The following is a 25,163-nucleotide window of genomic DNA, read 5'->3' on the forward strand; positions in this document are numbered from 1 at the left end:
GCGGCCGGGCAGGCACCGGGAGCCCCGCGGAGCTCCGCGCTGAGGACAGGCACCGGCCACCCGAGGTGGGACACGGAGGGGACACGGGGGGGTTGCGGAAGAAGAGGCTTCGTCCTCTGGGCAGAGGAACAGGGGACTAAGGCTGCTTCCACGGTTGGCCGTTGTTTGGTTTGGGTTTTGGTTGGGGGTTTTTGATTTTTGGGTTTTTTTTGGGGGGGGGGGGTGGTGGCGAGTCTGAGCTGCGCGCCCGCGGTCTCTCCCCCGGGGAAAGGGGACTTTGGGAGGTAAGCGGCAGAACGGGCACCGTGCCCCTGGGGGTGCAGCGTTAACCAGCCCAGCCCCGCGGTGACAGCGAGCCAAGGTCGGGCACAAAGGGTCGGAGCCGCTGCCCAAGCCCGAGGGGTCGGCGCTGCCCGGGGGGTAGCAATCCATGAGCTCCCTGGACGTGTGTCTGTGTGTCCTGTCCATCCCCCGCAAAAAAACAACCCCAACCCGGCTGCGCATCCCCCTGCCAGCGGCTCCCACAAAGGCTCAGCCTCGGCTTTCCCACTTCCTTCTGAAGTCTGGAAAAGTTCTTTTCAAGGCAGAGTGAAAATTGTGCGTGTTCAGCACCTTGGCTCCGGCTGCTTCAGGTTACACAGTCCCCAAACTGCGGGCAGAGCCAGACAGGAGCCAGATGCCTTTGGTTTGTTGTCATCAGCCTTGAGCCATCCTCGGGAAAGGGGCTGCCTGCCTCTGCTTGGGAATTATTTCCCGGGTTGGGAAGGAAGGATGGGCAGCAAGAGGGTGGGTAGGAGAGGGTGAGTGAGCAGGGAGGCTTGCGTGGGCATCGGGCACCTCTGCGTGCACAGAGTGACTGCAGCTGGATGGGGGTGAGCGTGAGGCCAAGGTGGCACTGGAAGTGCTTTAGCCTTTCCCTGGGTGCTTGTAGCAGACAGGTCTGTGAGGGCTTTCCTCAGGGTGTCTGTGAACCCTAGGCAGGATTTGTCCCTGGTTTGCACACCTGGGGAGGAGGTCACTGCTTGACTGGAGGATGTGCAGCTCCTAGGGGTGCCCACCTCGGGTCCGAGCACATCAGGGATTAGTCTGTCTTTAAAAGCAGTCCTGGAGCGTTGCTGTGGCAGGAGCCAGCTCTGGGCTGTCACTTCTCTCCTCGCTGATGCTCTGTGCCAGCTCTGCACAGCCCTGCAGCTGCTGGCTCTGCCGGGGACAAGTGTGGAGCTGGGTCCCAGGCTCGGTGCCCCACGCTCCCTTCCCTGCTCAGTCCACGCTGGAGTTTGCATCTTGCCACCTCCAAATGCCTGTTGGGCTCAGCAGAGAGCACCTCTCCTTCTGGTTCAGGACTACTTGGCTACGGGGACAGCTTCCCAGAGGTATGGCAGGAGGGTCCCACACATAGAAGTTGGCTCAGGATTGTGGGGAAGCCCTGATAGCTCCCACCCAGCCACCCCAGCCCTGATTCCCCTGCACAGCCGTGCCCACATACACAGACTCACAGACTGCCAGGTTGGAAGGGACCCCAAGGACCCTCTGCTCCAACCTTTGATCCATACCTCGATCTCAGTGGGGGTACCACTGCGTTCCTGCTACAAACCTGCTTCTCCCGAGGGCTTTGCATTTGTTTTCCCCCTGTCCCTTTCTGCTGACACCCCCTTGACCCCTACAGCAGTGCCAAGCCCTGGGCATTTCCTCAGGCAAGGCTGCCCCAGCAGAGCAGTTCTGAGTGGGCTTCTCTCTAAAGCCGAGGTCCATGGGCTCGGTGCAGGGCTCAGTGCAGAGGGAGTAGCCCCTGGTCCATTTCCCCCAGCAGGTTTACATTGCCACAGCACTTCCCAGGGCTGTCCGAGCTCCTCCTGAGCTCTTGTTTTCCTCCCCGAGAGCTCAACAAGAGCAGGACTACAACTTCTCTCCGGCCTCCACTTATCTGTCCTTCCTGATAGCATCACTCCAGACGCTGCTCAACCTCCCTTTGAAATCCCTGCCAGGGCTGAGCCTGCCCGGCTGCTCCTCTCCTTGGCCCCAGCCTCCCCTCCCACACCAGCTGCAGTCCCAGCCACGCACCGTCGCGCACCGTTGCCGTGTCGCGACATGCCGACCTGCCCGCCTGCAGCCGGGCTCTCCCGAGGGTCCCTCTGGTAGCCATTCTGTGCTAACCCCCCCCTTCCTCCCCCCCCCCCCGCGCTTCCATCCCGTGCAATTAATCAGCAGGGCCATTAATCAGCAGGACAAAGAATTGTAAGTGCAGGATCCTCGGAGCAGGGAGCCTGGGGGGGCGATCGGCGGCAGCTGCAGAAGTGCTCTGGGGAACACAATCGCAGGCTGCGAGGGGCGGCGGGGCGGGGGGGATAATCGCAGCTCCCTGCCACACTTGGGATGCTGTGGCAGCTCCCTCGCCCCCCCAGCTGTGCCCGTGGCCCTCCTGCTCCCCCGGCTGACCCCCTCCCCATGGCACCTCAGGCTGCTAAATTGGTCTTGAGTCGTTCTCGCTCTCTTTTTTCTTTCCACCCACCCCTTAGTCACTCTTCCCTGGCAGGCAGCGCTGCGGAGCGGTGGGAGGCAAATGAATGTGAAAGCTCCGGCAGGAAAATGAGGTTTCGAGCAGAGCCAGCTCCCCTGTGAGCCACCAGAGCAGGCGTAGGGACTTCCAGGGCAGGCTTCCCGTGCTCACAGAACCGCGGAATGGATAGGGCTTGGAAGGGACCTCTGGGCACCATCCTGCCCAGCCCTCCCACCAGAGCAAGGCTGCACCAGAGAGTGTCCAGGAGGGCTTTGAATGACTGCAGAGATGGAGACTCTGCCACCACTCTGGGCAGCCTGTTCCAGAGCTCCACCACCCTCAGAGAAGGTCCTCCTCATGCTTAGGTGGGAATGATGAGGCTGTGCAGGGTGGACCTCCTGCCCCAGCCTGGAGAAAGAAGGGAAGCAGGGCTGAGGATGGTGTCCCAGTGAGCTGCTGCTGCTCTCCCATGCTGTGCCTCCTGCAGCCCTTGCTCTGATGATCTCCTCGGCCCTAAATCACTGCTTTTTCCCCATTGAAAGCCTCAGCTTGGCTGTGGGCAGGTACAGTCATGCTCAGCACAGGCTCTGGTGAGGCATCTGCGGCATGCAGCAGGGTGGGCAGCCACAGAGCAGCCACTCGGAGGGCAACAGGGAGCAAAATCCCAGCCGAGGGCTGGCTGGTGGATCTGCTTCCTGTGAGACCATCCAAAAAACCCCCACAGCCCCATTCCCCACCTCCCAACAGCGAGAGCTGAGCTCCAGGGTTGCTCCTGAGGATGCTCAGTCGCCCCCAGACGGTGCCAGCAGAGCTCAGAGCCCGCTGTGCAAGGTGCTGCGTGGACAAGTGTGAAGAGATAGTATCACTGCAGCCATTCCAGGAAACTGCTGCTAAAATTGCTCCTGGAAGCACAGGCTGGCAGAGACAGGACCGTGGCCCTCCGCTGCTCCATCCTGTCTGAGAGGAAATGGCCTGAAATTGTGCCAGGGGAGGGCTGGGTTGGAGATTGGTGGAGTGGTCAGGGCTTGGCACAGGCTGCCCAGGGAGGTGGTGGAGTCACCAAGCCTGGAGGTGCTGTGGCACTTGGGGGCATGGTTTGGTGGCCATGGTGGGGTTGGGTTGCTGGTTGGGCTGAATGAGCTTAGAGGCCTTTCCCAGCCCAAACAATTCTATGATTCTATGCTTCTCTACCAGGGCCATGGGACCTTAATCCTCCAGTGCTTAGAGGGAGCTTTGCACTGATGGCAAACTCAGAGGCTTTTTGTTCTCTTGTTCCCCCAGCCACTGACTTCAGTTTGGGGTTAGAGATGTTGCTTTCTCCTGAAAGGTCTTAAAAATCCACCCCCTGCCTCACAGAATTGATGCTCTGTATCCACTGGCTGCCCCTGGGCTTTGCTGTGGTGTGGTCTCCCCAGGCTCTGTGGGCATCAGGCTGCACAGAAGGTCCTCAGTGGAAGGCAGAAAGATGCAGGGAGGAGGCATGGAGCACCCAGGCTGAGGAGAAGAGTGGTGAAGGGCATGTGGTGGGGAGAAGGATGCAGGGAGGAGGCATGGAGCACCCAGGCTGAGGAGAAGAGTGGTGAAGGGCATGTGGCAGGAGGTGGTGGGCAGGACCAGAGCAGAGTGTTGCCATTAGGGATTAGATAAAAATAGCAGGGAATGCACAAAGATTTGGCACGTGGGTCACGAGGCCTTTCCTCTGGACATTGTTTGCTACTATCAGGGGCTTTGTGCTTGCTGATTTCATTAGGAAAAGCCTCTCCTGGAGCAGGCAGGTTCAGATTGATTCAACAAATCGTTCCAGGGGAGCCCTGGATGTGCAGACATGTGGCCAGTACCTGGCTTTGGAGAGCAAAATCCTGGAGGGGGGAAGGGACACCCTTGTAGCACAAGCAGCACTGGGAGTACTCCAGAGCCTTGGGAGCAAATGCTGCCCATGCATGGCTTTGCCACCGGCGTCTCTTAACAGCAGCTTTTGGCTTCGGACCTTCCTCTTCCTCGCACAGAGGAGTTTTGCTCCTGAGCTGGAAGGTCTCAGCACATCTCCTTGGCAGTGTAAAGGCCTCTGTGCGAGGCAGCTGCTTCCAGCAGAGGGTAGCAATGCCTGTGCAGGCTCTGCTCCTTGGGAGCAGAGGGTTGTAAATCACTGATGAAAGAGCCTCATCTCCTGGGGGTGTGACTTTTGGAGACCCAAGCACCTCTCCCCCCAGGGCATTGGCAGTGCTCAGGTCTGAGAGCTGGGGGGGCGGCAGCCAGGGGTTTGTTTCCCTCTTGCTGGAAGAGAGCCTCCAAGAGGTCCCTCCCGTGCCACGACACAGGCTTTGCCTGTTCTCTCAGGGTGTATCAAGGCTTCCTAGATCTGGAAGGGATGAATTTGGCCACTTGCCATATTGCCTGGGCAGAGATAAGCACCGCAGGTAGCTGAGGGCTTGAGCAGCCAGCTGTGCTCGTGAGCACAGGAGCTGGGGCTGCTTCTCCTGGGGACACTGGAAGCAAGTTGGAAGGAACATAGAGCCATGGAATGGTTTGGGTTGGAAGGGACCTCCAAAGGTCATCCAGTCCAAGCCCCCTGCAGGGACATCCTCCACTAGATCAGGCTGCTCAGAGCCCTGTTGAGCCTCACCTTGGGATGGGGCTTCAAGCACCTCCCTGGGAGACCTGTTGCAGCATTCCAGCAGCCTGCTGGTGCAGAGCTTGCTCCTCACATCCAATCTCAATCTGCTCTCCTCTCACTTCAAGCACCCAGAGCTGGAATTGCCTTTCAGCAGCTGCCTCAGCAGAGATGTGCCTCTGAAGTGCTTTCCCACAGCGGCATGGCATCTCAGGAAGCCAGTTCTGGATCATCCTCCCCTTAAAGGTTCATTGAATATTCCTTGCCACCTTGCTGTGCATTTCTCTGGTGAGAGGGTTGCTGTGTTTGGCAGCCAAGGGGTGGCTTTCACAACAGGCCAAGTTTGGGGAGACAAGAAAAAAAGAAAGAGAAAATAAACCCAAACACAAAGGAAAGAGGAGGAGGAAAAGCAGAAGCAAGAACTGCATTTGCCTTTTCTCATCGATGTTTTCCTCTTCTCTCCTGCCACTGCTCTGCAGAGCAGAGCAAGGACAGGGGTGTGTAACACTCTGGAAAGCAAGGCAGGGAGTTGAAGGATGAGAAGACAGCAAAGCAAAGCAGGGAGCTGAAGGAGGAGCAGACAGCAGCAGCCAAGCAGATGCTTTTCACAGCAGGGACTGAGGCTGAGTCGTCATCAGCAGGCAGAAGTTGCCTTCCCTCAGCTCTCTCTTGGCTGAGTGTCATGCAGGGTACAAAAATAGTCAGCATTCAGCCCAAGCAGAGTGCAACTGGTGCCACAACCAAGGAACAGTGCACAGCTCCCTCCCAGAGCTCAGGTGCTGTGAAGCCAGGCACAGGCTTGAGATGGAGCAGTTGGGTTTGCTGCAAGGTTCTGCCTCAGGGGAATTCTTCCTCTGATACTCTCAGCCTTGCTGCTAAGGACAGAGATTGAGGGCTTTCAGCTGCTGCCAGGGTCACTCATCTCCCCTCTTGTTTCTTTGGGAAGCAGATGAAGCTCCCCACTGCAGCAGCCAGTGGCCAGTCTGTGACTAAGATAGTGGTGAGAGGTTGCCCAAAGGAGTTGTGGATGCCTCAGCCCTGGAGGTGTTCAAGGCCAGGCTGGAAAAGGCTTTTGAGCAAGCTGCTCTAGGAGGAGGTGTCCCTGCCCATGGAACTGGAATGATCTTTAAGGCCCCCTTCCAGCTCAGGTCACTCTGTGACTCCAGGAGGGTGTCCCAAGAGACCCAGCCAGCCCTACCTCATGCCCTCAAGAGCATTGCTGGCTGCTCATGTCCTCAGCTACCTGCCCATGATGGATGAGGAAAGAGCAATGGAGAGCAGCTGGTGGGTCCATGACCCCTGGCAGCGCTCAGGTTGCACATGAACCCAGCAAGGCTGAGAGAGAAGCAGCACAGATTTGTCTTCTGACCCCCAGATACGTCAAGAAGGTGCCCAAAGGGCTTAGCAAGAGGTGAAGGACCAGAAAGGAGACCCAGCTGGCCTGCTAAGCACTTCCCCAGCAGCCAGGGGCGGTGGGCTGGGCAGCTGTGGCTAGCAGGAGCAGAGGAGGCAGTGCAGGCCATGCTCCTGGCTGCTTTTCAGCAGCCTGGGAGAGGAGGAGAGACAATAAAAAGCAAGAAGATTGCAAACAGAGCCCTGTCTCCATGGCAGCCTGCAGCTCCACTTCTAAATTTTCCCTGTGCATGAAGAGGATGCTTCTCCCCTCGGTGCTCCTGGGGGAGTTCTGCAGCAGAGAGAGCCTCAGTCCAGCTCTTTCCTGCTGGCTGGGGAGCAAGGGGCTTGGCAACAAGCAGTGGGGAACAGGCTCTGGGTCCCTCGTTACTCTTTTACCCCTGACTGGGGGGAAAGAGGGGGCAGGAGTAGACATGTGCAGAGCCTGGGGAAGTGGAAACCTGGCAGGAGAAGTATTCAGGGCTCAGCTCAAGTTACATGAAGTTCTTGCTATTTTTAGCTGGGCAGGCAAAGCCTTTCCATCAATTAAACTCCAGAGACAATGTGTGGGAGATGTGTAGGACACCAAACCTCACCAGCTTGGCTGCTAAGAGGGGCACCAGGCACAGACCTCCCCACGGTGCTGCTGACCAGGCTGGAATTAGATTAACGTTGAAGCACCTCTGGGAGGAGCAAAGGCTGAGAGCCCTGGGGCTGAGAGCCTGGAGAAGAGCAGCCCCAGAGGGGAGCTGAGAAATGCTCAGCAAGAGCTGAAGGAGCCGTGGGAGGCAGGAGGCTGGGGCCAGACTCTGCTCAGTGGTGCCCAGGAACAGGACAAGGGGCAAGGGACACAAACTGGCACCCAGGAGGTTCCATCTGAGCAGGAGGAGAAAGTTGTTTGGTGGAAGGTGCTTGGAGGGTGCTGGAGGCCTGGAGCAGGCTGCCCAGAGAGGTTGTGGAGTCTGCTCTGGAGAGCTTCCAATGCCCCCTGGGCATTGTGCCCCTGGGCAAGGTGCTGTGGGTGCCCTGCAGGAGCAGGGGGGTTGGACTGGCTGAGCTGCAGAGCTCCCTTCCCCCCCCATCCATGCTGGGATTCTGTGTCAGCTTCTCTGCAGCTTCCCCTTGGAGGCACCTGTGAGATGCAGGGAGCTGCTGAGCTGCCTAGCACAAGCCAGTGCCTTGCACCCAGCTCCCCTGGGTGCCCCCTCCCCGCTGCTCACAGCCTGGCAGATTGTGTTTTACAGGGTCGGAAATAGAGGTGTGAGAAGGGCCTCACAGATCCCAAGTGAAAGCTGTGCTCAGCTGTCACCCACCCCAGCACCAGCTGCCAGCCCCAGACGGCTCCCAAAATAACTCCCCCACGGCAGGGAGGCCAGGGCCCCTTCACCCTCCTCCCAGGCAAGGAGCAGGCAGTGTGCACCCCCCAGCTTCATGGGGATGGACTACCAGGGATGGCACCCTCTGCAAGGCTCTGCCCAGGGTGGGGAGTCCCTGAAAGCAGAGGGCTCCCATGAGCAGCTGCTGGAGCCTGAGCAGGTGCTGGTGGCCCCGGGGCTGGTGGCCCTGCTCTTGGTGGCCCAGAAGCCATGGCCTGGCAAGGTCTCAGGGCTGACCTGGCTGTTTCCCACGGAGTGATGGTGCCTGTCACAGCAGGCACAGTCTGGAGGTGGTGGTCCTGCCCTGGAGCTGGCATTGCCATTCAGGTGTGACTGCCACAGCCCCCAGACCTGCCAGAGACAAAGGCAGGGAGCAGAGCATTTGTGAGCTTCCAATTAGCAGGGCTTTAATTGCAGTGTTGGTTGCTCATTAGTGGGGAAAAGCCAGATGCTGTGAGGAATGAAGTAAGCTGGGAGAAGATCTTTCTGCCCACCCCAGGAATATTTAACTGTGCCTCATGGCAGCATTCCCTTTGTACTGGGAGCAGGAGTGAGCTGAGGGCTGTGCTGTGGGTGCCTGGCTTCTGAATCACTGAGGAGCTCCACGGGAGGGGAAGCTGCTGGCAGGAGGTCTGGTGGTGACTTCTGGGTGGCACCAGGTGGGGATGGCTTCATGGGTGGTCAAGAGAAGGTTGGGAGTTGGAGGGTTCTAAAGCAGTGAGAGAGAGCTGGGGCTGTGCTCTGAGCTGGGAGCTGGGGACATTGTGGGAGGACTGCAGGACTGTGAAGGTGATCAGAGGGCTGCAGAACTTCTCCTACAAGGACAGGCTGAGAGAGTTGGAGCTGTGCAGCCTGGAGAAGAAAAGGCTCCAGGGAGAGCTCAGAGCAGCTTTCCAGTACCTGAAGAGGCTCCAGGAGAGCTGGGGAGGGACTTTGGACAAGGGCTGGGAGTGCCAGGATGAAGGACAATGGTTTGAAACTGGAGCAGGTTTAGATTGGACAGTAGGAAAAAGTTCTTCACTGTGAGGGTGCTGAGACCCTGGAACAGGTGGCCCAGAGAAGCTGTGGAATTCTCATCCCTGGAAGTGTTTAAGCCCAGGTTGGATGAAGCCTTGAGCAGCCTGGGCTGGTGGGAAGTGTCCCTGCCCATGGCAGGGGGTTGGAACTGGGTGAGCTTTAAGCTCCCTTCCAACTCAAGCCATTCTGTGACGCTCAGGTGATGGCTGAGGGTTACTTGCATAAATCTTGGCATCAAGAGCATAAAGAAGAGCTACAGCCCAAGCCAAGGTGGTAATCATGTGGAGCAGCAGGCTCAGAGCCTGCTGTGGCTCTGCCTGCATCACACCTCGGGAACAAGCCCTCCACAAGGTCACAGAGGGGTACAGAGCCAGGGGGAGGGGGGGCTGGCACAGTCTGAAGCCCAGCTCCTGATAAGACTGTTTGGCTTTGCTCCCTCTGAAGCTGCTGAACACAAAGTGCAGCTTTGTGGGGGAGAGTCAGGGCATCCCTCAGCTCTCCATGTGTGGACACATGGAATGGGTCTACAAACAGCCTCATCTCACCCAGCCTGGCACAAGTGGTGCCCACAGGTTGGCCAGGGATGATCAGTTTCCCAGCACAGCCTTTTGGTGCCATCATCCCACCACTGGCCCCTGGCTGGGCTGGCAAGTGGGAGCAGGTGAAGCAGATGAGGCTTTCATCACAGAATCAGAGAATTGTTTGGGTTGGAAAAGGCCTCTGAGATCTTCCAGTCCAACCTTCGACCCAGCACCACCATGGCCACCAAGCCAGGTTCCCAAGTGCCATGGCCACAGGTTTCTTACACACCTCCTGGGCTGGGGACTCCACCACCTCCCTGGGCAGCCTGTGCCAGTGCCTGACCACTCTGGCAGGAATGAATTTTTTCCTCATGTCCCATCTAAGCCTCCTCTGGCACAATTCCAGGCCATTTCCTTTCCTTCTATCACCTGAGACTAGGGAGAGGAGACCAACCCCCACCTCACTGCAGCCTCCTCTCAGGGAGCTGTAGAGAGCAATGAGGTCTCCTCTCAGCCTCCTCTTCTCCAGGCTGCACACCCCCAGCTCCCTCAGCTGCTTCTCCCCAGCCCTGTTCTCCAGACCTTTCCCCAGCTTCATTGTCCTTCTCTGGATCTGCTCCAGCCCCAGAATGTCCTTCTTGGAGTGAGTGGCCCAAAACTGAACCCAGGATTCAAGGTGTGACCTCCCCAGTGCCCATTACAGGGACACCATCACTTCCCTGCCCCTGCTGGCTGCACTTCTTCCTTGCTCCATCACCACATCACCTGGTGACCTGCCCAGCCCAAGGATTGCTTCTGCTAGCCCAGCCCAGCCCTCTCCTAGCATCTGACTTTGCTCATCTCCTGATTTCCCTGTGGGCTGGAGCTCCCTCCCCATCATCTTTCCAGCTTGGGGAGAAGTGGCAGCTGCTGGAGGTCGCAGCCTGCCCAGGCAGGGTTTGTGCCTCTGGGCTGAGGCATGCACAGAGCACCACACATCACTTCTCCCTCCCCCCTTCTAGCCCCAGCTATTTGCTGCTGCTGTGAGTTTGTGCCGAGGCTCTAACTGTCCAGTAAGCACTTGCTGGAGGGGAAAAGCAGCAGGCTCTGCAGAAACGCAGACACCCAAAGCTGGGGCACATTGCTGATGTGACATCAATTGGCTGTGGGCTGAGCAATTGTCCCCAGGCAGGGGCAGGAGGCTCTCCCTGCTCAGCCAGGGCTGCTGCTGCACAGGGAAGTGCTGCCGTGGCCCCACCCAGGAAGCAGAAGGTTTGGAAGCAGGCAGAGCACAGCAGGTACTGGGCTGCTACCCCCCAGAGCTGGCTCTGCCGACATGATTCATTGGGAATGTGAGAAATCCCTCCTGTTCCAGCCCTGGCTTCCCCAAACATAGCCCAAGCCAGTTGCCTCCGTGCCACCTACCTCATCACAGGGATGCTTTTGCCCTGCAGTCCCATCACAGCCACTTGTTGACTCATTCCCAGTCAGGATTGGTGCCGCAGTGGATGGAACAGAGGTGTGCACAGCTCCTCCAAGCTTGCTCCAAAGCTGGTGCTGAGTTCAGAGCTCAGTTCAGAGCATCACAGCATTGTTTCAGTTGGAAAAGCTCTTTCAGGTCACCCACTCCAACCATTGCCTCACTCTGCCAGGGCTGGGGCTAAACCAGCTCCCTCAGCACCACATCTCTGCAGCTCTGAAACACCTCCAAGGAGAAGGATTCAACCACCTCCCTGGGCAGCCTGTCCCAGGCTTTGAGGAAGTTTCTTCTATGTCCAACCTCCCCTGGCACAACTTGGGGCCGGTTCCTCTCATCCTATTTCTTCTTGTTCCTCGGGACACCAACCCCACTTGGCTCCAACTCCTCACCTCCAGTACCTCAATGCCTTTCTTGGAGTGATGGGGCTGGGCTCTTGTCAGTGGTGCCCAGGGACAGGCCAAGGGGCAGAGGGCACAAACTGGCACCCAGGAGGTTCTATTTGACCATGAGGAGAAAGTAGTTTGGTGTGAGGGTGCTGGAGGCCTGGAGCAGGCTGCCCGGAGAAGTTGTGGAGTCTTCTTGTGTGGAGAGCTTCCAACCCTGCCCCGGGCACTGTGCTCCTGGGCAAGCTGCTGTGGGTGCCCTGCTGGGGCAGGGGGGCTTGGAGTGGCTGAGCTCAGTCCCCACCGTGCTGGGATCCTGAGCATCCTGCTGCATTGTGTTCCTCCCTATGAAACGATTGCACCTTCACCTCCGGGGCTTGCAGCAGGGGCTCTGGGCAGGGTGTGGGTGCCCAGCTGCCAGGGGACACCGACAGAGACACAACCTGGTCCTACTGCTGCTCTGGCATGAAGCCCACCCCAGCCCCTGCCAACACCACTGCTGGCTCCTCTCACCAGCAGCAGGCAGTGGGTGTGAATTCTCTCAGTGCTCATTGAAATAAGATGAAGTGTGATGGACTTCTGGGCTATTAGAGTGGCTGCAACGTGTCATTGAGGGCTGCTTATTCTTCGTCTGGAGTGCGTGCGTGTGTGTCCCACACACTTCCCCCCCACCTCCCTCTTCACTAATGGCAAATCAGGGCCAGAACACATGGTGCTGGCTTTGTGAATGCCGGGCTTCAATTCACCGCCTGCCCGGCGATCAAAACGATCCCAATGAATGTCAATGAATGAGCAGGGGGACAATGAATGAGAGTGAATGAAAAGCCCTTGTGCTGGGGCCCTTCGCCCAGCCACCAGCCGCAGTCGAGAGCCGCAAGGACGGCGTCTGCCTGGGCGGGTTTGAATCCAGCCCCATTAGCAGGATGATGATGAAGATTACAGCTGGGGGGGAGCGGGGGGGGGAGCAAGGTCAGCCCTGCCGATGGGGGCTCTCCAAAGCTCTCTTGCTGCCATTTCGTTGGAGAAGAAAACAAGAAAAGAGCAGGGTTTGGAGAGCCTGGTTCTAAGCTGAGCCTGGGGCAAGGGGGATGAGCTGATAAGAGCTGGGGTTAGGCAGCCTGGGGAAGTGAAGGCTCCAGGTAGACCTTACAGCAGCCTCCCAGTATTTGAAGGGGACCTCTCCAGGAGAGCTGAAGAGGACAGGATGAGGGCTGGTGGATTTTAACAGGGTGGCAGCAGGTGGGGATGGCTTCATGGGTGGTCAAGAGAAGGTTGGGAGTTGGAGGGTTCTAAAGCAGCGAGAAAGAGCTTGGGCTGTGGTCTGAGCAGAGGGCTGGGGACATCAGGGGGAGGACTGCAGGACCATAGGGCCATGGAGATGATCAGAGGGCTGGAGATCCTCTCGTACAAGGACAGGCTGAGAGAGTTGGAGCTGTGCAGCCTGGAGAGGAGAAGGCTCCAGGCAGACCTCAGAGCAGCTTTCCAGTACCCGAAGGAGCTGCAGGGGAGCTGGGGAGGGACTTTTGACAAGGGCTGGGAGTGCCAGGAGGAGAGGCAATGGATTTAAACTGGAGCAGGGCAGATTTAGATTGGACATCAGGAAGAAGTTCTTTCCTGTGAGGGTGCTGAGACCCTGGAACAGGTGGCCCAGGGTTGTTGTGGAAGCCTCATCCCTGGAAGCGTTTAAGCCCAGGCTGGATGAGGCTTTGAGCAGTTTGGTCTAGTGGGAGCAGGACAGGGGGGTTGGAACTGGGTGACCTTTAAGGTCCCTTCCAACTGAAGCCCTCCTGTGGAAGCCTGAGCAGGAGCAGCAGCTGCTTGGCCAGCACCAGCTGGCTCCATCTCCTCAGCCTCTCATTCTCATATGGGGTTGTAGATCCAGAAATCAGAGCCCGGTTGTGGTTGCAGATCCCAACCCCATCTCTGTGGGCTTGCTGCACTCCCAGGGCTGTGTGAAGCCATCCTCTTCATTGAGGCAGAGCCCAGATGCTGCAGGTAGCAGCTTGGGTGGCTTTCCACCAGGGATGTGCCCACATTTCCCCCTGGGGCCACATTTTCCTTGTCTCAAAGACCCAAATCACTGAGTAGAACAGAGGGAAAGAGGAAGGAGGCTGCTCCTGGATCATGCTCATGGAAATAACATTAAGTGTGAGGGACTCCAGAGCCATCTTCACCTGGGGGCAGGGTTTGGTGGTGGACTGATGCTTGGACTTGACGGCCTTCGAGGTCTTTTCCAGCCACCATGATCCTACGATCCAGGCTCTTGGCAGCAGCTGCTGCTGCTGTATTATCTCTGCATCTACCAACAAACACCCAAATGTGTGGGAGCCTCTGCACAGGAATGATGAATAATAATTCAAGAGGGAAAAGGAGTGGGCGAGGGAGCGCAGGGGGAGAAGGAAGCTGTCGCCCAGCACGGGGAGGGGAGCAGGATCAGCAGGGAGGCAGCAGCACTGCAGAGGAAATGAAGCCTCTGGCTGAGGTGACCTGGCTGGGGAAGGCAGAGGAAGAAAAACCACAACCAGAACCAACCTCTTCTTGCAGCTTCCAAGAAACTGTGCTGCCAGGAGATAAGAGGAGATTCCTGCAGCCCCCTGAGGCAGGAGGCGAAGGGGAGAGATGGGGAGAGCTCCTCTCCCACGTGTGGTGGCAGGGAGGGATGAGTGCAGGCAATGTGAGATGCCATTCATGGGGGTTTTATCCCCCCCTCCCCTGTTTCTGCCAACATAAGAGTGGGTGCATCCACGTGCTCAGCCTGGGGGCTGAGCCCACACTGCAGGGCTGTTTGGTGGGGGCTCCATGGCATGGGAGACCCCTGCTGGACCCCCACACCTCCCAGCTCCACACTGCACCTCAGTGCAGGTCAGGTCGGTTTGGGCTCTGAGCAACAGGAGAAATGTGGGGAGGGAGAGCTGGGACTTTCCAGCCTCTTGGCAGGAGGTGTTTCAATCAATCCCAGCCCTCCTACACACGCCTGAGAGGGTTGGGCCTGGCTCTTTTCTTCTTCTCCACTCTTTCGACTTGAAAATGAGCACTTGGAGAGCCGTGGAGGAGTTGGCTTCCACGCACAGCCTTGGGAAGAGAAAGGCTCTGGAGACAGCAGAGCTGGGAGCACACCAAGTGAGCAGAGGGCACAGGCTTCTGCTCCAGCTTTGGGGCACCTCAGAGGATAATAAAGCACTGGAAGGGACCTCTGGAGATCATCCAGTCCAACAGCCCTGCTACAGCAGGTTGCACAGGATGGTGTCCAGAAGGGTTTGGAATCTCTCCAGAGGTGGAGACTCTGCCACCTCTCTGGGCAGCCTGCTCCAGGGCTCTGGAGTAAAGAGTGAAGAATTTCCTCCTCATGTTCAGATGGAGCTTCCTATGTTCAAGTTTGTGCCCACTGCCCCTTGCCTTGTCACTGGGCACCACTGAACAAAGCCTGGCCCCATCCTCCTGCCACCCACCCTTAAGCATCGAGACCACCTCCCCTCATCTTCTGCAGGCTAAAAAGCCCCAAGAGTGCCTCAGCCTTTCTTCATCAGGGAGCTGTTCCAGTCCCCTCAGCATCTCTGCTGCATCCTCTCCAGCAGTTCCCTGTCCTTCTTGAACTGGGGAGCCCAGAACTGGACCCAGTACTCCAGATTTGGCCTCACCAGGGTGGAGGAGAGGTGGAGAAGAACCTCCTTCGCCCTGCTGGCCACACTCTTCTTCATGCACCCCAGGATGCCTTCTTTGCTCCCCCAGGAAGGCTGTCTCAGGGCTGCTGGCAGCTCTGCTGCTGTGCCACCCCCTTTGCTCCTCTGCCAGCTCAGACACTCGAGCTTGGTGTCAGGAAGAGAAGCTGGCAGAGCAGAGCAGCCTCCTGGGCCAATGCTCCTCTTCCTCCCTGCAGCAAGTCCTCCCCCTCCATGCACATTGTGCCTCTTCCTCCCCTGAAAATGAATGAAGCCCAAAGCCATCCATCCCTTGCAGCATACCAGCACCCAGGCAGCAGCTCAGACCTCAGCTCTTCCTTACTTCTCTTAATCTCCCCAAAATGGATTTAGGGATTAAAGGGGATAGTCTGTCTTGCTGGGACTCTTCTCTGACACTTAATCAACCTGGGTCCTCAGGGCATGGAGGAAGAAGAAAACAGCTACAGCTGACGGCTGAGCACAGGTTGGTGTTCCCCTGTTGGGGTGCAGAGGAGCTGCACTGGAGCAGGTATGAGGCAGAGGAGCTGCACTGGAGCAGGTGTGAGGCAGAGGAGCTGCACTGGAGGGGTGTGAGGCAGAGGAGCTGTACTGCAGCAGGTGTGAGGCAGAGGAGCTGCACTGCAGCAGGTGTGAGGCAGAGGAGCTGCACTGGAGCAGGTGTGAGGCAGAGGAGCTGCACTAGAGGGGTGTGAGGCAGAGGAGCTGTACTGCAGCAGGTGTGAGGCAGAGGAGCTGCACTGGAGTGAGTGTGAGGCAGAGGAGCTGCACTGGAGCAGATGTGAGGCAGAGGAGCTGCACTGGAGTGAGTGTGAGGCAGAGGAGCTGCACTGGAGCAGATGTGAGGCAGAGGAGCTGCACTGGAGTGAGTGCGAGGCAGAGGAGCTGCACTGGAGCAGGTCTGAGGCAGAGGAGCTGCACTAGAGGGGTGTGAGGCAGAGGAGCTGCACTGGAGGGATGTGAGGCAGAGGAGCTGCACTGGAGTGAGTGCGAGGCAGAGGAACTGCACTGGAGTGAGTGCGAGGCAGAGGAGCTGCACTGGAGCAGGTGTGAGGCAGAGAAGCTGCACTGGAGCAGGTGTGAGGCAGAGGAGCTGCACTGGAGTGAGTGTGAGGCAGAGGAGCTGCACTGCAGCAGGTGTGAGGCAGAGGAGCTGCATTGGAGCAGGTGTGAGGCAGAGGAGCTGCACTGGAGTGAGTGCGAGGCAGAGGAGCTGCACTGGAGGGATGTGAGGCAGAGGAGCTGTACTGCAGCAGGTGTGAGGCAGAGGAGCTGCACTGGAGCAGGTGTGAGGCAGAGGAGCTGCATTGGAGCAGGTGTGAGGCAGAGGAGCTGCATTGGAGCAGGTGTGAGGCAGAGGAGCTGCACTGGAGCGAGTGTGAGGCAGAGGAGCTGCACTGGAGCAGGTGTGAGGCAGGGGAGCTGCACTGGAGCAGGTGTGAGGCAGGAGGTAATAAAGAGTGGGGACAAAATGGGAGCAGCTCTCTACACCTCGAGGCTGCTCTGGCACAGGGCTGCCTGCACCCTCTCCCACTGCCAGGAGACATTTTACCCCTGGGACATCTGCTCAGGCAATGTGACCTTGACACGAAACAGGTTGCCCAGAGATGTGGTAGAGGCCTGGAGATGTCCAAGGGCAAACTGATGGAGCCCTGGGCAGCCTGATCTGGTTGGAGGTGTCCCTGCTCACAGGAGGTGGGGGTTGGACAAGATGACCTTCAAGGGTGCCTTCCAACCTGATGCATTCTCTGCTCTGCTGGTCCATGCAGTGCTGACAGCAGCAGGAGTGAGAGCTTTGAGCTGCAGTGGAGAGCAGAAACACTTCTTGTGTCCTCATGCTGTGCAAGCAGGATTCAGCTCATTTGGATTGTGCACCAACTTCTGCCCACCAGCAGCTCTCCCCTCCTCTCCCCCACCTCACCCTTTAATTATCTAGATGGAAAATGCAGCTCCATTATAGCCCTGACACTGGGAGCCAGGTGTCAGAAGGGCCACCGGGAGCCAGCAGTTTGCACTGTGGGATTTTTCCCCTCCCTCTAGAGCAAAGAGGATGAATGCCCAGCCCCACATAGCTCTGAACCCTGCTCGCCAGGCTCAGCACTCACTCCAGCCCCTCCTCTCCTCAAGTGCTGCACTGACATCAAGTGTAATTAAGCCTCACAGCCTCCCCTTCTCCGGCAGGTTAAGAGGAGCACTGGAAATTGGAGGGAAATCAGGAAGCCAGAGGCTGATGTGGGGGAGGTTGTGAGCACAGTGCTGAGCACGGGATGCATCCAGCACAAAACAAGAGGCAGGCAGGAGTGCTTGTGGGATTAGTGCCCATTAGGCACCTGAAAGAAAATCGCTGCAAATCCCTTTCCCTCCCCTCCTGCCTTTCAGAGACTCTCATGGCTCAGAGCCCTCCTGGCCTCAGCCAGGTGCACCACACCCAGCAGCTCCCAACAAGCCCCCAGGAACAGGGCAGGATGCTCCCAGCCATCCAGGAGCAATGCCATGGTGGGTGCCAGACAGCCTGGGGAACACAGGCAGTCTGTGGGAGGCTCCTGAAGCTACCTCCAGGCTCAGGGGAGAGCCAGGCTCTTCCCTGCCTTCCTCTGGGTGCAGAGGGATGGGGATAGAGCAGCCCTGGGCTGGCAGGGGGGTACCACACATGCAAGCCACAGCTCGACTTCCCCTGGACCCACCCCTGTCCTGCCAGCTCCTGGGCCTTGTGTCCAGCGCTGCAGCCTCCTCCCAGCCTGCTCTCCTCTCCCTCACCCTGCTCTCCTCTCCCTCACCCTGCTCTCTGCCTCCCCAGGCTCGCAGCTCCCGGGGCGCCGCCAGGGCTTTGCTATGGTCGCAGCCGCAGCCGCCTGTCCCCGCCGCCCTCAGCCCCTGCCAGCCGGGCCCTGCTCGCCCCACTGCCTGCCCCCCAGCCCGGAGCAGCATGGGCAGCGTCAGTAGCCTGATCTCCGGCCACAGCTTCCACAGCAAGCACTGCAGAGCCTCGCAGTACAAGCTCCGCAAGTCCTCGCACCTGAAGAAGCTGAACCGCTACTCGGACGGGCTGCTGCGCTTCGGCTTCTCCCAGGACTCCGGCCACAAAGCCGGCTCCAAGAGCAGCAAGAATGAGGATTTCTTTTACATCAAGGTCAGCCAGAAGGCTCCTGGCTCCCACCGAGCGGACTACACCGCGCTGGCCGCCGGGGAGCTGGGCGGCCAGGCTGGCGCCAGCGCCATGGACTTTGGGAGCCCCACGCCGCAGAAGCTGATGCCTTTCCCCAGCCAGCTGGAAGTGGTGAGTGAAGGGGGAGCTGGGGGAGCCCAGGAGCAGGGGGAGTGCCACTCTGCTGCCTCTGCCCTTTAGTAGGTGTAGAGCCTGCCACAGGGCTGGCCTGGGCCAAGGGGAGGCTCAGTGGAAATGGGAATGGAAGGAGATGGGTGGTGGAGGGAGAGTGCTGAGGGCTTCATGCCACCCTCTGCCTCCCTTCCATCTCCAAAGGTGCCTTTGGCCTCCCTACAGAGGCAGCTCAGCACCCCCCTGAGCTGAAGCTTGGAGACTGAAGACATCCCCAATGTGGGAGGGGCCTCACCCTTGAGGGCAGGAGGGTTGGGGTGGTCAGGTAATGATAGGACTGGGGGGGGGGTGTGGAACAAAACTAGAAATGGGGAGATTCAGATTGGATGTGAGGAAGAAGTTCTTCCCTAGGAGGGTGGTGAGAGCCTGGCACAGGTTGCCCAGGGAGGTGGTGGAAGCCTCATGCCTGGAGGTGTTTTCAGCCAGCCTGGATGTGGCTGTGAGCAACCTGCTTCAGTGTGAGGTGTCCCTGCCCATGGCAGGGGGTTGGGACTGGCTGAGCCTTGAGGTCCCTTCCAGCCCTGACAGTTCTGTGATTCCATGGCGCTGTGCTGCACTGTGCTGTGCTGTGCTGTGCTGTGCTGCACTGTGCTGTGCTGTGCTGTGCTGCGCTGTGCTGTGTGGTACTCCGTTGTGCTGTGCTGCACTGTGCTGTGCTGTGCTGCACTGTGCTGTGCTGTGCTGTGCTGTGCTGTGTGGTACTCCGTTGTGCTGTGCTGTGCTGTGCTGTGTGGTACTCCGTTGTGCTGTGCTGTACTGTGCTATGCTGTACTGTGCTGTACTGTGCTGTGTGGTACTCTGTTGTGCTGTGCTGTGCTGCACTGTGCTGTGCTGTGCTGTGCTGTACTGTGCTGTGCTGCACTGTACTGTGCTGTGCTGTGCTGTGTGGTACTCCGTTGTGCTGTGCTGTGCTGTGCTGTGTGGTACTCCGTTGTGCTGTGCTGTACTGTGCTATGCTGTACTGTGCTGTACTGTGCTGTGCGGTACTCTGTTGTGCTGTGCTGTACTGTGCTGTGCTGTACTGTGCTGTGCTGCACTGTACTGTGCTGTGCTGTGCTGTGTGGTACTCCGTTGTGCTGTGCTGTACTGTGCTGTGCTGTACTGTGCTGTACTGTGCTGTGCTGCACTGTACTGTGCTGTGCTGTGCTGTGCTGCTGAGCTCTGCTCTTCTCCCCAGGGCGCTGAGAAGCCAACCCCACGGCCCACAGCCTTCAAGCCGGTGCTGCCCCGCGCCGGTGCCATCCTCCACTCCTCCCCAGAGAACGGGGGGCACCCTTCCCAGCAGCTGCACCCCCAGGACAAAGGCAAGGAGCAGGAGCTGAGGCCGGTGCTGTGCTCAGGGGGTCTGTCTGACTCGGGCAGGAACTCCATGTCCAGCCTCCCCACGCACAGCACCAGCAGCAGCTACCAGCTGGAGCCGCTTGTCACGCCCATGGGCCCCATCAGCCGCTTCGGGGGCTCGGCCCACAACATCCTGCAGTGTGCCATCATCCAGGACAGCAACATGATGAGCCTCAAGGCCATGTCCTTCTCTGATGGGGGCAACAAGATCCTCAACCCCGGCAAAGGTGCCCACCGCCACGCCGCCGAGAAGGCCACCTGCATCCGCTCGCCCATCTCCACCGACGAGTCCACCATCCAGGAGCTGGAGCAGAAGCTGCTGGAGAGGGAGGGGGAGCTGCAGGAGCTTCAGATGAGCTTTGAGGAGAAGGAAATCAGCTCCTGCCAGGTGTATGAGGAGAAGCAGAGGCGCTGCAAGGAGGAGCTGGAGGGCCTCAAGCAGAAATGCAGCAGCAAGCTCAAGCAAACCTCGCAGAAAACCCAAAGGACGCAGCAGGTCCTCCACCTCCAGGTGTTCCAGCTCCAGCAGGAGAAGAAGCAGCTCAGGGAGGAGCTGGAGAACCTCATGAAAGAGCAAAACCTGCTGGAGACCAAGCTGAGGTCCTACGAGAAGGAGAAGACCAGCTTCGCCCCCGCGCTGGAGGAGACCCAGTGGGAGGTAAGTGGAGCACCAGGAGGGGTCTGGGGCTGGCAGTGCTGAGAGCAGAGGCTGGGCATGGAAGGGGACAGCTCTGACACCTTGCACCTCTTCTCCAGACCTAGGAGTGCTGGTGGGCAGCAAGTTCACCACAAGCCAGCAATGTACCCTCGTGGCCAAGAAGGAAAATGGTCTCCTGGGGTTCTCCTGCAGCTCTGTTCTGCCCTAGTGAGGCCACAGTTCTGAGCTCCCAAGCTCAGGAGGGACAGGGACCTGCTGGAAAGCTTCCCACAGAGAGCCATGGAGATGCTGAGGGGCCTGGAGCAGCTCTGTGAGCAGCAAAGGCTGAGAGCCCTGGGGCTGAGAGCCTGCAGAAGAGCAGCCCCAGAGGGGAGCTGAGCAAAAAAAAGGAGGTTCTATTTGGCCATGAGGAGAAAGTAGTTTGGTGTGAGGGTGCTGGAGGCCTGGAGCAGGCTGTCCAGAGAGGTTGTGGAGTCTCCTTGTGTGGAGAGCTTCCAACCCCCCCTGGGCACTGTGCCCCTGGGCAAGCTGCTGTGGGTGCCCTGCTGGAGCAGGGGGGTTGGACTGGCTGAGCTGCAGAGCTCCCTTCCCACCCCACCCATGCTGGGATTCTGTGAGTTCTATACCCGCCCCCAGCAGCAGCAGGGGCTGAGCACAGGGCAGGTGGTGCACTCACTAAGCCCAGGCTGGAGGGGATGGATCTGAGAGCCCAGGAGATCCCTGCTGTGTCACGTGGAGGCTCTGCAAGCTCTAATTGACTCAGTGCCCCTCTTAAACCCTCAGCACTTCACAGCATCCAGAGGCAACATCTACTGCATAAAATCCCCGGCATTAGAGCCACTTCACATTCCCAGCCTGCAGCTCAGAGTTTATCAGGCTGCCTGCCAGCCCCACCTGGAAGCAGGAGCTGCTGGGGCTTGCCATGGTCATTGATCAAGGGAGCAGTAAAACCTAGGTGCTCCCTGCTTGAGCACTGCTGAACAATGAGCCTTAAACTGCTGCAATGGTGCCGTGGAAAGACAGAAGCAGGCCTGGTCCCCCCCTCCCTGGGAAATCCCCACCCATGGCATCCAACTGGGGTGGTACCAGGAGGAGCATAGCTGATGCCCACTGTGCCTTGAGGAGTGCAGTGTCCACCCTCACTCCCTTCCCTGTAAGGGTTTCTCAGACCACTTGCAGGTTCACAGGGAAAGATCACAGGTTGGAAAAGCTCTCTGAGATCATCCAGTCCAACCAGCAGCCCAACCCCACCATGGCCACCAAACCCTGGCCCCAAGAGCCATGGCCACAGGTTTCTTGAGCACCTCCAGGGATGGGGACTCCACCACCTCCCTGGGCAGCCTGTGCCAAGCCCTGAGCACTCTTGCAGCAAAGAAATTGTTCCTCCTGTCCAACCTAACCTCCCCTGGTGCAGCTTGTGGCCATCATCTCTTCTCCTATCTCTTGTCCCTTGGGAGAAGAGCTCAACCCCCAGCTGGCTCCAGCCTCCTCTCAGGGAGCTGTAGAGAGCCAGAAGGTCTCCTCTCATCCTCCTTTTCTCCAGGCTCAACCCCCCCAGCTCCCTCAGCTGCTCCTCCCCAGCCCTCTTCTCCAGACCCTTCCCCAGCTCTGTTGCCCTTCTCTGGCCCTGCTCCAGCCCCTTAGTGTCCTTCTTGGAATGAGGAGCTCAAAACTGAGCCCAGGATTTGAGGTCCAGCCTCACCAGTGCCAAGTACAGGAGGACAGTCACTTCCCTGGTCCTGCTGGTCACACCATTTCCCCTCCAGCTCAGCTGAGAGCCTCTCTGGCTGGCATTTCATGACTGGGGGCTCCACAGGGTGTGCCCAGGGTGGCTCCTGCACAGCACAACCCTAACCTGGGTGCTGCTTCCCTCCCCACAGGTGTGCCAGAAGTCAGGGGAGATCTCCCTCCTGAAGCAGCAGCTGAAGGAGTCCCAGACTGAGCTCAACAGCAAGACCACCGAGATCCTCAGCCTGAAGGCTCAGCTGAAAGAGGTGAGGATGAAGCTGGAAGGGCTGGAGATGAAGAGCCAGGACCTGGAGGGCTCCCTGCGCACCAAGGCCATGGAGCTGGAGGTGTGTGAGAACGAACTGCAGCGCAAGAAGAACGAATCGGAGCTGCTGAGGGAGAAGGTGAACCTGCTGGAGCAGGAGATCCTGGACCTGCGGGCCGAGCTCTCCCTCCTCAAGGAGCAGCTGAGCGAAGCCCGGGAGGGGGCCAGGCCCTGCAGCAGGGTGGAGGACGCCCAGGCCCTGCAGGGGGAGGTGGAGAGGCTGAGGGCTGAGCTGAAGGCTGAGCGGGACAGCAACGAGCAGATGACCTCCAGCTTCCAGCACGAGCGGCAGACCTGGAAGGAGGAGAAGGAGAAGGTGATCCACTACCAGAAGCAGCTGCAGCAGAGCTACCTGCACATGTACAAGAGGAACCAGAACCTGGAGAAGATGCTGCAGCAGCTGGCTGCAGGGGAGGACGGCAAGGAGCCCATCGAGCTGGACATACCTGGCGCCGACGTCCCCTACGAGGACATCATCGCCACCGAGATCTGAGCCAGCTCTGCCTCCACCTCCTCCTCCTCCTCCTTCTCGCAGCTAGGGGGGAGGGTGGGAGCCTCTTCCAGGCCAGAAGCTCTGCCCTGAGCCCAGCAGGCGGTGTACAGTCGAGATGAGCCATGTATTTATTCCTGCAGCTGGTGGCCTGGCCAGCCCCCCCTCCCCACCCCCCCGGGTCCCCTGTGCCACCCCTCGTGTTACAGAGGTGAACAAGCAACTCGTGCCAATGGTGACGTGCCAGCAGCTCCCCCTCTCCCCACTGCCACCTTGGCAGCCTCCCTTCTGCCCCCTCGTGGGACTGAGAAGCTGGTGATGGGGGCAGCTGGGGAATGGGACTTCAGCAGACAACCTCCTGGTGGGCAACAAGGTGATGCAAAGCTCCCGAGGGCTGCCCTGCTCCAGGCTTGGAGGGGTCCTGCGGTGGTGCAGCTCAAGGGAAGGGGACACAGCCCAGCCCTCCCCACTGGCTTCAAGAGGAGTCACACCCCAGGGCATCTCCAGCTGGAGGAAGCACCACGCTGCTCTCACACCTCCTCAGCCTTCCTCTGCTCAGTGCTGACCTGCAGGGTGCCAGGGGACCAAGGAGCCACCTCCTGCCGCCGGCTGCACATCCACCTCTCTGCTCCTTCAGCTGCTGGAGTGCCTCAGGAAGGACCCTCCCCACACCCCCCAGCCAGCAAAATTACCCTTAACTAACGAGCACAGCCCACCCTGCACCCAGCCCCCCTGCACCCAGCCCCCCTGCACCCAGCCCACCCTGCACCCAGCCCTTGGCCACGGCAGCTCCGGCACAGCCTCCTCCCTGGCCCTGCACCACCACAGTGAGCTCAGCACTCCCTGCTCTGAGGGACAAGGACTCCAAGTCCCTTCTCCCAGCTGCCAGAGAGGCAACTGGATGTAAGAATCAGCAGAAATGTCCAAGCCACAGCCTGACCTGAGGGACCAAGAGGGAAATCAGCTGGGTTTGCCTCACCACCCCATGAGCCTGCTGTGCCCATCCCTGCCTGGAGCCCCAGCTGCCTTATCTCCTCTTGTGCCCTTATGTCCACCAGATGCCATCAGCAGAAGCTGGTCAAAAAGAAAGAAAAGAAACCCCAAACCAGCCACTTTCAGCTTATTTTCCACCCTAGCTCTTAAAATCTCCTCCTGCCACCAGCAAGTGGCTCAGAAGGCTGCACCACACATCCCCAGTGGTGACTCTCACATCCCTCCAAGGCTCAGTGCAGGCCAGGAAGGAGTCAGCCAACATCCAGCTTGCCAGGGTGGAGGTCTCCAGCCATGCCCAGGCTGTGCCAGTGCCATGGTATTTTTACTGCAGTGTCTTTGTTTACCCACCCATGAACGGGGTAGCAGCCCAGGGAGCCCCGTTGCAGGGTCGTGGGGAGGATCTGACACGATGCCACGCTGCAAATCTGGCCAAGGGCTCCAAGCTGCCCACAAGCAGCAAAGTTCAGCATCCCTCACCCCCCACTCCAGCCAGCCTGTCCAGCTGACACATGGAAACCAGTCTGTGCCTTTTGCACCTGCCCCCAAGCACCCCACCACATGCCAGCCTGGGGCATCCCAGCCGGTCCCAGGGCTGGCACCCAGCACAAGCCAATCCTTAGCCATGGTCCACCGGAGAAAAGCCAACCTCAGGCACCACTTCCAGCCCTGTGGCTGTAGGCTGGGGCCACATTCGGGGCCCCCAGCCTCTGGCCAGCCCTGCTGAAGGGTGTTCTGGTGAGAAACCCAGCAGCTGGAGCTTGGCACCCAGCTCCTCTGCGGCTCACAAGGCCAGAAGGGATTTTCTGCATCATCCCAGCCCTGCACCCAGGGCTCTGCACCCCCTCCACACCCCACACTGGAGCCACACCACAGCCACCAGGACCTTCCCAGTGCCAAACCCGGCGAGGGGCCAAGAGGAGCAGAGCCCTCCCCTGCTGCCCCAGCCCCGCAGCTCCCGCGCCCCCCTCCCCCCCCGGCCAGCCTTACCCTTGCTGCCCTCTCTGGCCTGGGTGGCAGCACCCCAGGTGCCCACTGCCCCCGCCCTGTGTCTCCCCAGCCCTGCAGCCAGCGCTGTGTGATGTGATTTGCCCGGTGGCATCTCCCTGCTGCCTTTGCACAAGGCTCTGTGCCCGTCCCCGGCGCTGCTGTGCCCTCGGCCGCAGCCTCCCCAGGTCCTGACTTTTTCTGCAGGTTCTCTCTGGGTTCTGTTTGTGGTTTGGTTTGTTTGGGGTTTTGTTTTTTGGTTGGTTGGTTGGTTGGTTGTTGTTTTGTTTTCCCCACGTTGTTCCTGGTGACTGATGTAAACTACTGCTAATTTTATGGGTTTATTTATAAATAAATCTCTTTTTGTAAAAGTT

At 58.9% G+C, this 25,163-nt stretch overlaps 1 protein-coding gene across 2 annotated transcripts; it reads left to right on the plus strand.

Annotated features, from left to right (window-relative positions):
- LZTS1 (leucine zipper tumor suppressor 1) lies at positions 1 to 25,163 on the plus strand. 2 transcript variants are annotated; one of them, XM_068156690.1, is made up of 4 exons: positions 1 to 65; positions 17,731 to 18,210; positions 19,448 to 20,269; positions 22,150 to 25,163. In XM_068156690.1, exons 2-4 carry the CDS (start codon positions 17,860 to 17,862, stop codon positions 22,813 to 22,815), a joined length of 1,839 nt encoding a protein of 612 aa, XP_068012791.1. In that variant the 5' UTR covers positions 1 to 65; positions 17,731 to 17,859; the 3' UTR covers positions 22,816 to 25,163. The 2 variants fall into 2 exon arrangements, with proteins under 2 accessions (XP_068012791.1, XP_068012790.1); XM_068156689.1 differs by lacking the exon at positions 1 to 65 and adding an exon at positions 17,397 to 17,429.

Source organism: Melanerpes formicivorus, unplaced genomic scaffold (genome assembly GCF_026170545.1).
Source record: "Melanerpes formicivorus ecotype bairdi unplaced genomic scaffold, bMelFor1.0.p_v2 SCAF_34, whole genome shotgun sequence".
Lineage (NCBI taxonomy): Eukaryota > Metazoa > Chordata > Aves > Piciformes > Picidae > Melanerpes > Melanerpes formicivorus.